Source organism: Monodelphis domestica, chromosome 1 (assembly GCF_027887165.1).
Source record: "Monodelphis domestica isolate mMonDom1 chromosome 1, mMonDom1.pri, whole genome shotgun sequence".
NCBI classification, from domain to species: domain Eukaryota; kingdom Metazoa; phylum Chordata; class Mammalia; order Didelphimorphia; family Didelphidae; genus Monodelphis; species Monodelphis domestica.
In genome coordinates this window covers 76,903,599-76,920,424 of record NC_077227.1, presented here as the reverse complement: position 1 = coordinate 76,920,424, position 16,826 = coordinate 76,903,599, and the positions used below count along the sequence as shown (strand labels likewise).

Here is a 16,826-nt window from a genome sequence, read left to right as displayed (position 1 = left end):
GATGACTGCCATCCTTCGCTTTGTAGTTTTTAGGTAACAGCGATTTCACATTTATTATCTCATTTGCTCCTCATGACAGTCCTGTGAAGGTGGCAGTGAAGAGATTGCTGGAGACATTTTAAAAACTAGGATACTGAAGCGCAGGATTCAGCGATTAATTCAAGGTTATATGGTCAGCAAACGCCACAGAGGGAACTAGACTCCAGGTTTTATGGAGTCCCGCCTCCATTCCCAGTTTCTTTCCAATATAGTACAACTACCTTTTCAGCAGTCGTCTGGGTGACCTGTTATGGGGCCTGGCAAACAGTAGGTACTTAGAATACTTTTTGATTGATAGGAAATGGGGAAGGAATGAGCAGTCCCCTGAAATGTGCCTGCATGTTATGTATATGATTGAGAAGAAAGAAAAAGAGAATACATGAAAGTAGAGCCAACAGACAAATGATCAGAAGAAGGAGATCGCATTAGGCCAAGACTGAATTAATGGGGGGCAAAGCTGTCTCAGTAAGCAACTTCCATAAGTCAGTTCTTTTTTGTGTAGCTGGAAGTCAAATGCAAGCCACACAATGAACAGTTATTGCACAAATGTTTGTGGGCAGCTGTGGGCGTGCAAAACACCTGCTACAAGTTTACAGCTTTGTTAAACTTGGTAAACATTAGCAACGGAATGGAAACGCCTCCCCAGTCTGTACAGTGGCCTCCTCAGAGGCTGAGATTCCCTCATGGCTGGGCTTCCCGTATCTCCAGCCAGGGTGCTTGCTGTGGGTGGAGCCCCAGAGCTATGAATGCTCTGTGCAAGCACTCTGGGATTCTTTTGGGGGCCTGGCATAGGCATGGCAAAGGAAGGAGAGAGCACTGCTATTCTCCCCAGGCATCTTAGGACCCTTGGATGTCTTACGGGCGTGTTATTGAGCACAGGGCCACCTCCACTAAGAAGAGTTCACTCACTTTGACTGGAGCCCGTCCTGCCCGTAGGGCTGCAGGAGATACTGGTGAACAAGCTTGTCCCTGAGTGTTCCCGCCAGTTTGATTTTCTTTCTTGATCGATGCAGGTTGATAATGTATAGTGTAATGGACCCACGGACGTAGTTGTGGCTAGGATCCAGGAAGACAGAAGGGAGAAGATTAAAACAAGGATGTTAGTGAGGTGCTCCCCACCCTCCATGATGTAGAAGCAGATTTCAAGAAAACTAGAGATTTAAAAAAGAAAAAGATTTTCTTTTTAACACTTCAGACTGAGAAGACTATTGTTTGGGAATATGAAGATTTGGGTTCTAGTCTTGTCATTAATTTTAAGCAAGTCACATCAGTTGTTTTGGTTTTGTTTTTTCTTCCAGATCATTAGAGGATTTATTTAGATGACCTTTAGAGTCCCTTTTAATATTTTATGATGCTAATAAGTCATAAAGTTTCAGGCTACTTAAGGTCCTTGGCTGAAGGATACCTTGGGAGGCAAAAAGGGCTTGTCATTTTATTGTCCTATGAGGAACTTGCTTCCCCAACACCTCACATTTCTGTGTGTGTGTGTGTGTGGGGGGGGAACCCTTACCTTCTGTCTTGAAACTGATACAAGTATTGGTTCCAAGGCAGAAGAGCAATAAAGGCTAGGCAAATGGGGTTAAGTGACTTGTTTAGGATCACACAGCTAAGAAATATATGAGGCCAGATTTGTATTGAGGACTTTCCATCTCCAGGTCTGGCTTTCTGTCCAATGAGCCACTTTGTTGCCTCCTCACTTATTTCTATTGCATTTAAGATCACCTATGCTTCCCTAACAGTCTACTTCCAGCTATCTTTTATTCTTAAACTTTAACCCCTCCCTCCATTCTTCCACAATCTTATTATTTATTTTTATGTAGAAAAAAAAATCCAACAAACTTAGATCCTGTAAAGGCCTTTTTATTTTTCCTAAACATCTCACTGTGCAAAATTAAGTCACCCTACTATTGATTTGGGGATAGGTGGTAGAAATTCATTATGTCTGCTTTTCTGTATAAAATATATATCTAATAAATTATGAACTGCTTAAGTGATGAACCCCATCTTTTATTTGTTATTCAGAACTCAATACAGTGCTAACCTAACACCAAAGGATTTGATAAAAAAATTACAATATAAACATTTGGATGAGGTATTTTAGAAAGTGTGAATGGATCTTCCCATTGGCCTGTCTGGATTACTGCACACTATTACATGACCAGGAAACCTTTTTCTCTAGAATTACTAACTGATTAAAAAAAAAGTATTATCCACCATATATGAGGAAAATGTAAAAAGAATTAATTTATTACTTTCATTTGTTTTATGTTATTTTATGTAAAACGTTTAGCTTATCCTTTTCTAATATAAAGAACAAGGAACCACTTAATTCAGTATTTAAATCAATTGAAATAACCTATTCACTTCTGCATCATGGTCAATTAAGGAAAAGAGACAGAAAAATGGGGAAAGATTGTAAGGAGAAGAAACAAAAAAGAAAAATGGTAGAAGGGAGAGACTTGGGGAGGAAGGCAGAAGGGAAAGGAAAGCAAGGGAACAAAGAAATTTTGGGAGTAGTATAGAAGATTTGAAAGCCTAGAAGGGATAATACAACCATGACAGGATATTCAACACTTTGTGGGCATATACCATTTTTTTTTGGTTAGAGTCATTAAGGTGATTAGAAATTTGGGGAGCAAGTTGATAAGCAACCCCAAAACACAATGCCCCAATTTTCACAAAGAAGGGTCTAATGTGAAATCTCCAAAGGGACAGGAGGGGTTTCATAGGAAGAAAAATTTTATCTCCCCAAGTACTTGGCTCTCTCAGAAAAGCATGTTGTGGTCACAGGAAACTGGGTGAGAGAATATGGATGGCAAAGAGTAAGCCACTGCTATTACTAAAAGGCAGCTCAGAATCACAGAAGGTCAAAACTGGAAGATATATTAGAAATAATTTAGTCCAACCCTCTGATTTTACTGATGATGAAATTTAAGGGCCACAGAGAAGTGATGTTTTTAGGTTCCAAAACTAGTTTGTGACAAAACTGGGATTTGAAACCAGGTCCTCTGATGCCAAGTTCTGTGTCCCCCCCTCTCCCCAGTATAGCACATCTTATGGACAGTGCTATATTTTCATGTGAGAAAAAATAATGCATTCTTGGATTGTGGATAAAGAGCTCTAAGGAAACTTTGAGGTCATCTATTTCAACCCTTTCATTCTCTAGAAGAGAAATCCATAACTCAGAGAAGCTGAGTGACTTGTCTGAGTCCCCAAGGCAGTAAAGAGTAGAGGCAGAATTTGAATCCAGGCCTTCTGACTCTGACTTCCTAACTCTTCCTACTATTCCATTATAAAGTATTGGTTTAGATGAGTGCCAAGTTTGGGGGATTCTATTTAACTATGGTAAAAAAGGAAACAGACTGTGAGCAAAAGCAGGAAATGTTGGATAAGTGGATGCCCTTATTAGCCAAGACTACAGTAATTCTCTTTTTTTGATTATCACCAGACTCCTCTCTCACATTTTAGCAGAGAAGGAGAGGGTGATTTGATTGCATTTACTTAGTTATCCTCCCCAGAAATGGGGCAGAATGAGTCCTCAGAGAGAACGGTGGGATCAGAGGAAGTGGTGGGTGGGAGGGAAACCTGAAGTCACTGCACAGTTATAGAGAAATCTGCCTTGTCAAGCTGCTTGGCAGCCTTCCTACTCCTTTCCCATAGTTCTCTCAGGAGGCTAAGTCCTTACAGAAAGCCAGTCCAGGTGGCAATGTACAGAACATGTTTCACACTATGTACCTTAACCAGAAGGAGACTGGTATTAAAATGTGGCCCATCTGCCCAATGCATCCCTTGGCTTTCTGCCAGCAGATTAGGAGAAAGTTTTGCTGGTTACACAAGTCTGAAGTGACAGTAAGAGTTGGCTTTTTGGCTTCTAAGATACCTCCATGGTTTTGTGATCGTGGCTCAAATAAACAATGCAAGGAATAGTTAAATCCCCAGATTTGTTCCCTGACTCTCAAAGCAAACCTTTGAAGAACAATTATTCTCCCAGGAAATAGGGTGAATTAGTCTCACCTTGACCTTCTGTCCTTTTGGTATTATAAATCATCTGCTGACCTTGATTATTTTAGCTAATAAAACTTCCTGGGAGAAGTGGTCTGGGTTGAATTTCCTCCGCCTCTGTCTCATTCACTGTTGGGATATTTTCACCAGTAGAGAATCTCAGTATCTGGAGTTCATCTCCTCTGGCTGCTTTTTCCTTGCCTGACATTTCCCCTGTGTTGCCATGGGTGGGAGTGGGGACTGAGTCCAGCCAGGGAAGACTGGGATTGAAATATCCTGGATAGAGGAGGTGGAAGACATCAGGTGGGACAAGCACCAGATGACCTCCAGATACCAAACAGTCTTTATGCAAAGGCCTCCCACAAGGCTGGAAAGATTGGGAGGGGGAAATGGAAGAAGATGTATGGGGAGCAATGGACAAGTCCAGTATTAGGCCAATCTCCTTGAAATCTAGGTTTGTCCATTGTCTCCGAGTCTATTTCAAACTTTTTTTTTGGTAAGAGTCAGGCCATGTTTTGCCAAACATTTTTTCCTCTTAATTTTGAAGCCCCTGTGTATTTTAAGGGAAATTTAATCCACATGTTTCTGATTCATTTACACTTAACTCATCAAAATATTGTTTTGTAAGAACCATTTGATGTCCAAGAAGCCTCGGGAACCTTTTTTATGAGACTTTTTTTTCTTCTGAGAAACAGGAAGTCATGTTTTGCCAAGAATAAACGAACTTGAACCCCAAAAGGCTCAAGTTTGCTTCAAAATCTACCAAGTTCCAGTCAGCTCAGATCTTGGCTAAGGGCCTTTTTTCCCTCCCCAGAAACATACAATATCTTAAAAAGATGGTTTGTACTCAGAGGTTTTCTAGTCAAAACTTTCTTGTTCCTGCCATAAGAGTTTTAGGGAGGGGAGTACCACCCTTCCAGATTTCTGCCTAATTTGTTGACATCAAGAGCAAGACATAGAGAAGCACCTGTCTGGGTCAGTGTATGACCCTTTTTTGCTTATAAGTCAATCACAGGGAAGAACTTTTAAATATAAGCCCAAGAATGAAACAAAAAGGAAGTCTTCTTGACACAGGAAGTGTTCAAACACAGGCTAGATGCCTGCATGTCAAGGAGGCTGCAGAAGGGATTCCAAAACTGGGGAGTTAGATTAGATGATTTTTGAAGTATGTTCTAACCCTAATAAATACTATTCTTTGTAAATATAGATGACTGCAGATCTACTATCGAGAAGCTAACTGCTTTGAATGTTTTGGCTCATAAGGGTTATCTAAGTTCAATCCCTCCTGAGACAATCATGCACTTTGATTTTATATATATGGGGTATAATGTCTAGCCATGGAATTCCATTCAATTTAGTCCAGTTTGGCAGAAATGTAGAGTATGTGATGGAGAGTGAAATGAAGTAAAGTTGAAACATCATGTTTGATCCAGATTGTGGAGGGCATTAGTTGCCAAAAATTTTTTTTTTCCCTTTTGCTTTTTTTAGAAGGCAATAGGGAGGTGCTGAAGGTCAGTAGCGGATTGACATGGTCAGATCTGTGCCTTAGGAAAATTATCTTGGCAACTGTGTCAAGGATGGCTTGGAGAAGGGAGGGACTATGAGAAAAGGGATCAGTTATAGTCTAACTAGAGGTAATGAGAATCCGAAATAGGGTGATGGGTGTGAAAATGGAAATAAAGTACATGAGATTTTGGGAAATAGAATTGACAAGACCTGACAACTGCCTGGCTACTGAGGTTGAGGGAAAGTGAAGAATCAAGGATGATTCCAAACTGGTGAATGAATTGTAGATAGCTGGTTGAATGAGTAGAGCCTGCAACAGAAATGGGAAAGTTTGACATAAAGGAATGCTAAGTAGCCCACATTAATTTTCATCAGCACCACATACAAAACAACTGAACTGAGTATTGCCTTGTGTTCTATTATTTCTTTTTTTTTTTTTTATTTTAATATTATTTTATTTGGTCGTTTTCATACATTATTCACTGGAAACAAAGATCGTTTTCTTTTCCTCCCCTCCCTCCCCCCCCCCCCCCCCCCCGCCTTTCCCTCTCCCATAGCCGACGCATGATTCCACTGGTTATCACATGTGTTCTTGACTCGAACCCATTTCCCTGTTGTTGGAGTTTGCATTATAGTATTCATTTAGAGTCTCTCCTCAGTCTTATCTCCTCCAACCCTGTGGTCGAGCAGTTGCTTTTCAGCGGTGTTTTTACTCCCACAGTTTATCCTCTGCTTGTGGGTAGTATTTTTTTTTTAGATCCCTGCAGATTGTTCAGGGAAATTGCATTGATACTTATGGAGAAGTCCATCACCTTCGATTGTACCACAATGTATCAGTCTCTGTGTATAATGTTTTCCTGGTTCTGCTCCTTTCGCTCTGCATCACTTCCTGGAGGTTGTTCCAGTTCACATGGAATTCCTCCACTTTATTATTCCTTTTAGCACAATAATATTCCATCACCAACATATACCACAATTTGTTTAGCCATTCCCCAATTGAAGGGCATCCCCTCATTTTCCAGTTTTTGGCCACCACAAAGAGCGCAGCTATGAATATTTTTGTACAAGTCTTTTTGTCCATTATCTCTTTGGGGTACAAGCCCAGCAGTGCTATGGCTGGATCAAAGGGCAGACAGTCTTTTATCGCCCTTTGGGCATAGTTCCAAATTGCCCTCCAGAATGGTTGGATCAATTCACAACTCCACCAGCAATGAATTAATGTCCCCACTTTGCCACATCCCCTCCAGCATTCATTACTTTGCATAGCTGTCATGTTAGCCAATCTGCTAGGTGTGAGATGATACCTCAGAGTTGTTTTGATTTGCATCTCTCTGATTATAAGAGATGTAGAGCACTTTTTCATGTGCTTATTAATAGTTTTGATTTCTTTGGCTGAGAATTGCCTGTTCATGTCCCTTGCCCATTTGTCAATTGGAGAATGGCTTGATTTTTTGTACAATTGATTTAGTTCTTTATAAATTTTAGTAATTAAACCCTTGTCAGAGGTTTTTATGAAGATTGTTTCCCAATTTGTTGCTACCCTTCTAATTTTGGTTACATTGGTTTTGTTTGTACAAAACCTTTTTAATTTGATGTAATCCAGATTATTTATTTTGCATTTTGTAATTCTTTCTAATTCTTGCTTGGTTTTGAAGTATTTCCCTTCCCAAAGGTCTGACATGTATACTATTCTGTGTTCGCCTAATTTTCTTATAGTTTCCTTCTTTATGTTCAAGTCATTCATCCATTTTGAATTTATCTTGGTGTAGGGTGTGAGGTGTTGATCTAAGCCTAATCTTTCCCACACTGTCCTCCAATTTTCCCAACAGTTTTTATGAAATAGTGGATTTTTGTCCCAAAAGCTGGGATCTTTGGGTTTGTCATATACTGTCTTGCTGAGGTTGCTTGCCCCCAGTCTATTCCACTGATCCTCCTTTCTGTCTCTTAGCCAGTACCAAATTGTTTTGATGACCGCTGCTTTATAATATAGTCTGAGATCTGGGACTGCAAGACCCCCTTCCTTTGTATTTTTTTTCATTAATTCCCTGGGTATCCTTGATCTTTTGTTTTTCCAAATGAACTTTGTTATGTTTTTTTCTAAATCAGTAAAAAAAATTTTTGGGAGTTCCATGGGTATGGCACTAAATAGATAGATGAGTTTGGGTAGGATGGTCATTTTTATTATATTGGCTCGTCCTACCCATGAGCAGTTAATGTTTTTCCAATTGTTCAAGTCTAGTTTTAGTTGTGTGGAAAGTGTTTTGTAGTTGTGTTCATATAGATCCTGTGTTTGTCTCGGGAGATAGATTCCTAAGTATTTTATTTTGTCTTGGGTAATTTTGAATGGGATTTCTCTTTCTAGTTCTTGCTGCTGAGCTGTGTTGGAATTATATAGAAATGCTGATGACTTATGTGGGTTTATTTTGTATCCTGCAACTTTGCTAAAGTTGTTGATTATTTCAATTAGCTTTTTGGTTGAATCTCTAGGATTCTTTAAGTAGACCATCATGTCATCTGCAAAGAGTGATAATTTGGTCTCCTCCTTGCCTATTTTGATGCCTTCAATTTCTTTTTCTTCTCTAATTGCTACTGCTAGTGTTTCTAATACAATGTCAAATAATAGAGGTGATAATGGGCATCCTTGTTTCACTCCTGATCTTAATGGGAATGGATTTAGTTTATCCCCATTGCAGATGATATTAGCTGATGGTTTTAGATATATACTGTTTATTATTTTTAGGAATGACCCTTCTATTCCTATGCTTTCTAGTGTTTTTAGTAGGAATGGGTGTTGTATTTTATCAAAGGCTTTTTCTGCATCTATTGAGATAATCATGTGATTCTTGTTGGTTTGCTTGTTGATGTGGTCAATTATGTGGATAGTTTTCCTAATGTTGAACCAGCCCTGCATCCCTGGTATGAATCCTACTTGATCATGGTGGATGACCCTTCTAATCACTTGCTGGAGTCTTTTTGCTAGTATCCTATTTAAGATTTTTGCGTCTATATTCATTAGGGAGATTGGCCTATAGTTTTCTTTCTCTGTTTTTGGCCTGCCTGGCTTTGGAATTAGTACCATGCTTGTGTCATAAAAGGAGTTTGGTAGGACTCCCTCTTTGCTTATTATGTCGAATAGTTTGTATAATATTGGGGTTAACTGTTCTCTGAATGTTTGATAGAATTCACTGGTGAATCCATCAGGCCCTGGGGATTTTTTCTTAGGCAGTTCTTTGATGGCTTGATGGATTTCAATTTCTGATATGGGATTATTTAAGAAAACTATTTCTTCTTCTGTTAGTCTAGGCAATTTATATTTTTGTAAATATTCATCCATATCACCTAGATTGGTAAATTTATTGCCATATAGTTGGGCAAAGTAGTTTTTAATGATTGCCTTAATTTCCTCTTCATTTGAGGTGAGATCCCCCTTTTCATCCTTGATGCTATTAATTTGCCTTTCTTCTTTCCTTTTTTTAATTAAATTAACCAGTACTTTGTCTATTTTGTCTGTTTTTTCAAAGTACCAGCTTCTAGTCTTGTTTATTAGCTCAATAGTTCTGTCACTTTCTATTTTATTAATTTCTCCCTTAATTTTTAGGATCTCTAGTATGGTTTTCTTCTGGGGGTTTTTAATTTGTTCATTCTCAAGTTTTTTGATTTGCATTTCCAATTCCTTGGTCTCTGTCCTCCCTAATTTGTTAATATATGCACTCAGGGATATGAATTTTCCTCTAAGTACTGCCTTGGCTGCATCCCATAAGGTTTGAAAGGATGTTTCGCCGTTGTCGTTTTCTTCAACGAAATTGTTAATTGTTTCTATGATTTCTTCTCTAACTATCCGATTTTGGAGTATCATGTTATTTAATTTCCAATTAATTTTTGATTTGGGTCTCCATGTACCCTTGCCGATCAATATTTTAATTGCCTTGTGATCTGAAAAGGCTGCAGTTAATATTTCTGCTTTTCTGCATTTAAGTGCCATGTTTCTATGACCTAGTGTATGATCTATTTTTGTGAATGTGCCATGTGGTGCTGAAAAGAAGGTGTATTCTTTTTTGTCCCTATTTATTTTTCTCCATATGTCTATTAATTCTAATTTTTCTAAGATTTCATTCACCTCTTTTACCTCTTTCTTATTTATTTTTTGATTTGATTTATCTAAATTTGATAGTGGTTGGTTCAAGTCTCCCACTAATATGGTTTTACTGTCTAATTCCTCCTTCAATTCTCCTAGTTTTTCTATTAAAAATTTGGATGCTATACCATTTGGTGCATACATGTTGATTAGTGATATTTCCTCATTGTCTATACTTCCTTTTAGCAGAATATATTTACCTTCCCTGTCCCTTTTGATCAGGTCTATTTGTACTTTGGCTTTGTCAGATATCATGATTGCAACTCCTGCCTTCTTTCTATCGGTTGAGGCCCAAAAGGTCTTACTCCAACCTTTAATTCTAACCTTGTGAGTGTCAACCCGTCTCATATGTGTTTCTTGAAGACAACATATGGTAGGGTTTTGTGTTCTAATCCAATCTGCTATTTGTCTGCGTTTTATGGGTGAGTTCATCCCATTCACGTTCAAAGTTATGATTGTTATTTGTGGATTCGCTGGCATTTTGATGTCTTCCCCTAGTTCTGACCTTTCTTCTTTAGCTTTCTCCTTTTGAACCAGTGATTTACTTTAGGTCAGTCCCCCTAGTCCCCTCCCTTGAGATGCTTCCCTTTCTAGCTCCTCCCTTTTTATGCTCCCTTCCCCTCCCCCCTCTCCTTCCCTCCCTTTTTGTGCTCCCTCCCCCCTCCCCCTCCTTAATTTTCCTTTCTTTCTTGCCCTAATGGATAAGATAGAATTCAGGATCCCACTGGATCTAGATGTTCTTCCCTCTCAGATTTGATTTCACTGAGAGTAAGGTTTAAGTAATTCCACTTCACGCTCTCTTCCTCTCCTTCTCATATGAGAGTTCTTCCCCTCCCCTTCCCATGTGTATCTTTATATGGGAAAGTTTATTCTATTGATTCCCCCCCTATTTCTTGAAGTTAATCTTAGTATTATCACGGTTCCCCCCTCCCTTTTCCTTTTTTTGCCCCAACTTTCCCCAAATCTTCTTGATTCCCCAATCTTTCCCTATGCATGTTTCTTCTAACTACTCTTATGATGATACAATTTATGAGAGTTACACAAAACATTTTCCCCACATATTAATATATATAATTAGATGTAAATGTAGTCCTTATAGAAGAGAGTTTGACTTAAAGAGAAAGATAAGATTTATCTCCTTTTCCCTTTCTTTCATATTTACCTTTTCATGTTTCTCTTGCTTTCTGTGCTTGGATATCGAACTTTCCACAGAGCTCTGGTCTTTTCTTAGCAAATGCTTGGAAATCTTCTATTTTGTTGAATGCCCATACTTTCCCCTGGAAGTATATAGTCAGTTTTGCTGGGTAGTTGATTCTTGGTTGGAGACCCAGCTCTCTTGCCTTTCTAAATATCGTGTTCCATGCTTTGCGGTCTCTTAGTGTGTTAGCCGCTAAGTCCTGTGTGATCCTTATGGGAGCCCCCCTATATCTGAAGCTCTTCTTCTTGGCTTCTTGTAGGATTTTCTCCTTTACTTGGAAGCTCTTGAATTTGGCAATTACATTCCTAGGCGTTGTCTTTTGGGGATTTAGTATAGAAGGTGTTCTATGAATCCTTTCTATTTCTATTTTGCCCCCTTGCTCCAGAACGTGGGGGCAATTTTCTTTTATAATCTCCTCTAGAATAAAATCCAATTTGTTGTTTACCTCTGGTTTTTCTGGGAGACCGATGATACGGAGATTTTCTCGTCTTCCTCTGTTCTCCAGGTCCGTGACCTTCTCAGTGAGATATTTTCTGTTTTCTTCCAATTCATTAATTATTTGGGTTTGCTTTATTGATTCTTGCTGTTTTATCATCTCACTTTCTTCGAGGTCCTTAATTCTGGTCATTAGGGACTGGATTTGCTTTTCAGCCTTGTCTGCCCTTGTATTGGCTGCTTCGAGTTCTTTTTCCAATTGAGCAGTCTTATCTGTCAGACAGCTGATCTCTTTCTCCCATTTTTCTTTCCAGAAGGTTTCCATCTTTTGGATAAGTTCCAGTTTGAGATCTTCCAGAGCTTGTTGATAGTTTCCATTTTGGGAGGCGTGTTCTGAATTTTTTTGGATTTCCTCTTCATTCTCCTCTTTCCCTTGGGTACTTCCACCATAAAAGTTTTCAATAGTCACTTTTTTCCCTTTCTTCCTGGAGGCTTGATTTTGGGCCATGTGAGCCATCCCTTTGGTGGTTTTATTTCCCTTTCCTTTTTGGTCTGGGGTCTGGGTTATAAGAGTGGTTTTTCTGTGAATTTAGGTTGCTTCAGACTAGTTCTTCCCAGCCTCCGCGCCCAGGTATTCAGCTCCGCCCAGATAATCCGTGCGCCTTGTTCAGAGCAGCCCGCCCGAAGTCCGCTGGCTTCTCCAGTGAAAGCGCCCTGAGACGTTTTTTCCTGGCAGTCCCCAGATCCCAAGGACCCTGGAGTGCCCCCCCAGACAGAGACGCTCCCCACTCACTCGCTGTCCCGGTGAGCGCTCAGGTAGCTTACTCTGGTTTAGTGGGGGAGGTGGGGTGGGGGAAGGGCGGCTCAGTTCACTTTTCTGTGCAAGCTTTTCCTTCTTATTTTAGTGTGGAAATGTTCAAGCCCCACGTACCTTTGCCTCTGTGGGGTACTGGGGAGTCCTTCTGTTCCTCCAAAGGTGATTTTATGCTCCTTTGATGTAGTCTATTTCGTTCGGTGCTGGGGAGAGGAAACGTGCCGCGTCTAGATTGCAGCCATGATTACCCGGAAGTCCTGTTCTATTATTTCTTAAGAGTTTTTATTAAAACTGAATGGACATGTCAATAAGGTAAGAGGAAAATAATGATGAGGGAGATGTTGGTGCATATTTAAAAATCACAGTAGCATAGTTTCTCAAAGCAAGAGTTTGGAGGTAGATTCTCCATGACGACTGTGAGGGACTTGGCTTTTATTTCTTAGGATAATAAAAATGCAGCTCCCTATTTATCTAGGACTTGTTTCTACGGAATTCTCCACATTCTTGGAAGAGTATAAATGGATAAATAAATTTTTTCCAATACTAAATAAGAGAAAATGCTTATTCAACATTATAGAGTACTGGAGTCCAACATGTGGCCCTTGGGACATATTTAGCTTGCCTGACTTCAGGATATGGCACGATTTAGACTTTTTAAGAAACTCATTTTTACTTAATTAGTTAGAAAATATGCACTTGTAGGGCAGTAGCTCCTGTCTGCTTGCTCTTATTATTGTTTACCTGATTGTAGCCAGGTACTATGCTAATTGCCTTAGATTAACTAATAATTGTAATTTGAAAGAAAATCCTGCAGACCACACACATATAGATTTATGATTACATAGCCCACCAGTGGAAAAAACCTATCTAAATGTGACCTAGTTGATGGCAGAGCTCAAGCCACAGCTTAGGTTTTTTGCTTCTTAATTCAGTGTGATATCTGGTAGACCTGCTCCATTTCCCCCATCAACTCTGCCTAAGCTGTCCTTTCTGAAGACCACTTCCTGAACTAGTGACCCCTGAGAGGGGAAGGGAGATATAATTGCAGATTAACTTTGACTTTCTAATGACCTAACAATGACTAGCATGGTGCCTGACACATTGTGGATGCTTAATAAATGCTTGTTGATTGCTTGATTAGGAACAACTGGGTAAGTGGACTTACTCAGGCTTTCAGGATAAAATAGCATCTCACTGTTGACTAGAGACCTAACCCCTTAGCTAGGCTTGTAAAACTCTTCAATCTGGCTTTGACATTTTCAGCCTAATTTTACATTCACCCCTTCCCTCATATACTCTTACTTTCTGACCAAACACATCCCACATTCTCTTGCCTTGTTATCTTGGTTCTTATATCCCTAGCCTGGGACCTCTCCCTTCCCTATTTCTAGCTAGCTTAAATGCCAGCTTCTCTAGGAATCCTTTTCAGTTATCTCCAGCTACAAGATTTCTTTCTTATTGATTTTATAGCATTTTATTCACATTTTATGTACTTTTTACAGTCCAATTAGTATTTTATTTATATGTATACCTATCTTTTTTCTCTTTACTATTCCTTATATCTAGTTCCTTGAGGGAAGAAACCAAGTTGTACTTGATATCTTCATTACTTAGCACATAGTGAATGTTTAAAAATGTTTCTTGCATGAATTAATTTCAATAAACATTTATAACTGTGATTACTATGTGCATGGTACTGGAATAGAGAGGAAGAAACACTGAATTTAGAGCTGAAAGTCATGGGTTCAGATTCTAGCCCTGCTGCTTTCTGTGTGACCTTGTGTAAAGTCATTTTAATCTCTTAGAGTGTCATTTTCCTCATCCAAAAAAACAAGAAGGTTGGACTAGATCAGTAGTTCCCAGCCTAAGAACTGAAAACCCCCATTAAAGCAGTGGAATTATTAAGGGTCACTCTCACTAAGTAATTATATAATTAAATATATTTTTATAGATCGACTGAACACTCTTTTACACATATGTATTACTGTCTTTAAATGTATTAGAGACAGGTCTGATTAATAATAAAAATTCTCTTAAAATCATTATTCACTTAATAATAGCCTTTTGTTATGCACTTTACAATAAAAACATATGAAGAGTACAGTTGCTACCAAGTGAGAGGAGCTCTGAATTTTTTTAATTAAAAAGAGATTCTCAGGTGCAAGAAGGTTAGAAAGCACTAGACTAGACATCTTTCTACTTAACCTACTGTATAATCCTATACTTTGATTTCAAGGAGTTTACAAATAACATATGAATGAATGAAAGAATAATTTTTGCTTAGGAGCTTAGAAAGGAAACCTGCAATGTGGAGTTCTTGGGGAGGACCTATAAAGACCCTAAGGCCTACTGTCATGAGGGAGCTATTCTCCTGGACACTATGCAATTCTATTCCAATACAGTGTGTTCCTTAGCTGCCAAATTAACAGAAGGCAGTGGCAGAATGGTATTATTTGGAATGAACATCTACAAAGAGAATTTCTAATCCACTTATCCTTTAGGAGGTATTTTAAATTAGAATTTGGTACCCTTCAAAGATCAGATTTGTAGATTATTTTTCATCATAATTCTTTGTCAAACACTCTTTCTATTTTTATTATCTGACATACTCACCTCTTTAAAAGAAAATTTAATTTTTTTAAATAAAGTTTTGACCCAATTCTTAAGTCACTATTGTGTCTGGTTCCCTCTTCTCCCGAATAGGTGCTTCCACCCTTTTATTCTACTTTGATTATATAGAATTATTAGTACTGTAGGCATTGTGCTTTCTCATGGGGGCAGAAGATATTGAAATTATTTTTCTCCTCTATGATTGTGGTCCATCTTTTGGGTGGTTGTTTCTGGGGCCTGAGAGAAGGAAAACAATGTTTCCTTATATAATGATCTGATAACAACAAACACATACCAAAAAGTAGCCACTCACTGGATAGGGAATCCTGCTGAGCAAAAGGGGTGCTGAAAATTACCTGGCATATGACCAAGGCCACTCTATTCATCCACAAAAGATAATTGTGTCTAAAGACAAGACAATTGGCCCCTAGTCCCATCTACTATGAGAGATTCTTTGAAAACTCTTATCATGAGAAATTAACTAGGCTGGGCTCTTCTATCATCGAGCAGGGGGAAGAGGTGACTGTTGTAACTTGACCACGTAGGGCCCTTTGTGCTATTCACTCCCATTGATCATCTTCTGATAAACCTAGTGCTACAACTGTCTAGAGGCTCTTCCTACGCCCTAGTTTTTTCATTAAGTTCAGAGATGCCATTTCTTTACTTTCTCAGATTTGTCTATTCTGCTCTTTCAACTGGAAACTGTTATTTCTTACAAATATTAGCATTTTTTGCCAAGAAAGTTTCATTCCAGGGTGTCTAGTGAGGATTGGCCTTCATTCTGTGTGGATTTAAAATTTATAAATGCAGTACTATTGCCTCACCCTCCGTCTCTTGGGGCCTAAGAACAGGGGTTTCATACTTTGTAATGGATGAAGTATAAAGAAATAGTACTTAGGCAACTTCCAAATCTTTCTAAGAATAAATCCAAGGTAATTGAGAAGATGGGTTTACAATGGACCTACTTTAAACCATATATTTTAAAACTTGAATTAGAAGAAGCTTCTTTTAAACCTTTAATCATTTGTATGCCATCATTACGTTAGCATTTTTCAACTCAGTAGGAATGGAGCATGATGACAAGACCAAAAGGATTCAAGCTCTGGTGGCATCCCTGCCAAAATGGCCAGTGTCCGATCCTGGGTTCTTTCTGGAAACTCCTACAAGGATGAAGAAGCCATAGCCTGAAAAGACCCTTAACATGGTGCCTGTGGGGAGACTTACTTGTGGTGGCTTGTGCAGTGAGCATAAATGCGCAATTTGTCTCGGATGACTCTGCCAGGCCGCGGCTTCCGCTGGAGGCCAGCAACATGCACTGCTAGAACTTTGGGTCCAATCAGACGTTTATACAGGAGAGAGAGCCAGTAGTCCTAGAGGGCAAGGAGGAAAAGAGCAAAGGATAAGTGAACAAGACAGCGAAATGAGGGACAAGGAGGTAAACTGATTAGCTCCATGTCCAATTATGATTAAGTATTTATTAGCTAGTTTTGTGACTTCAGGGAGAGTCATCTTAAGGCAAATAGTAGGACAGAGACTCCAACGGCAGAATGCTAGTATGAATGATAATAATAAGGCTTAAAGGATAGGAGATTCTTTTAATCTCGTTCTCTCGCTGTCAGTGAAGATTAGGAGCATTCCACTCTTTTGAAGAGAGTAAAAGAGTCTTCATAAACGGATGCTGTCAAAAACATTCGGTATATTCAGCACTCCCAACCTGTGGCGATGAACCATTCCGAGTTTAGCTAAGCTGAACTTTACACAACAGACATCCAGTCCCTTACTGGAATTATAGTTGAGATCTTTCAGGTGTGGCATTCTGCCGAGAGTTTTGTTTCAGGGACCATGTCTGAGAACCCAGGCTCACCGCCATGGCTTTGTAACGGGGAGCTCCAAGGAATCTCCGTTCAATCGGATAAATCACCTAAGCACCTGGATGGCATTAACAGCTCTGTTAGGAAGGGTTACCTCCCATGGAGTTAGCTAGGCCTTCCGGGAGGACACATTCTTTTCTTTGCTCCCTGCCCCTTCCTATGTTACAGTCTACCTGAATTATATTCCCTTTTAGTGTCGCTACAATCCCTTGCACA

The 16,826-nt window shown here is 39.2% G+C and overlaps 1 protein-coding gene across 1 annotated transcript in view; it reads right to left on the bottom strand.

Annotated features, from left to right (window-relative positions):
* HPSE2 (heparanase 2 (inactive)) overlaps positions 1–16,826 on the bottom strand; it is a 753,270-nt gene that overhangs the window by 33,242 nt on the left and 703,202 nt on the right. Inside the window, exons 10-11 of the mRNA XM_056801127.1 lie at positions 15,964–16,109; positions 949–1,095 (exon numbers count right to left, since the gene is read on the bottom strand). Coding sequence (XP_056657105.1) covers positions 949–1,095; positions 15,964–16,109 — 293 coding nt within the window. The remainder of the gene's footprint in view (positions 1–948; positions 1,096–15,963; positions 16,110–16,826) is intronic.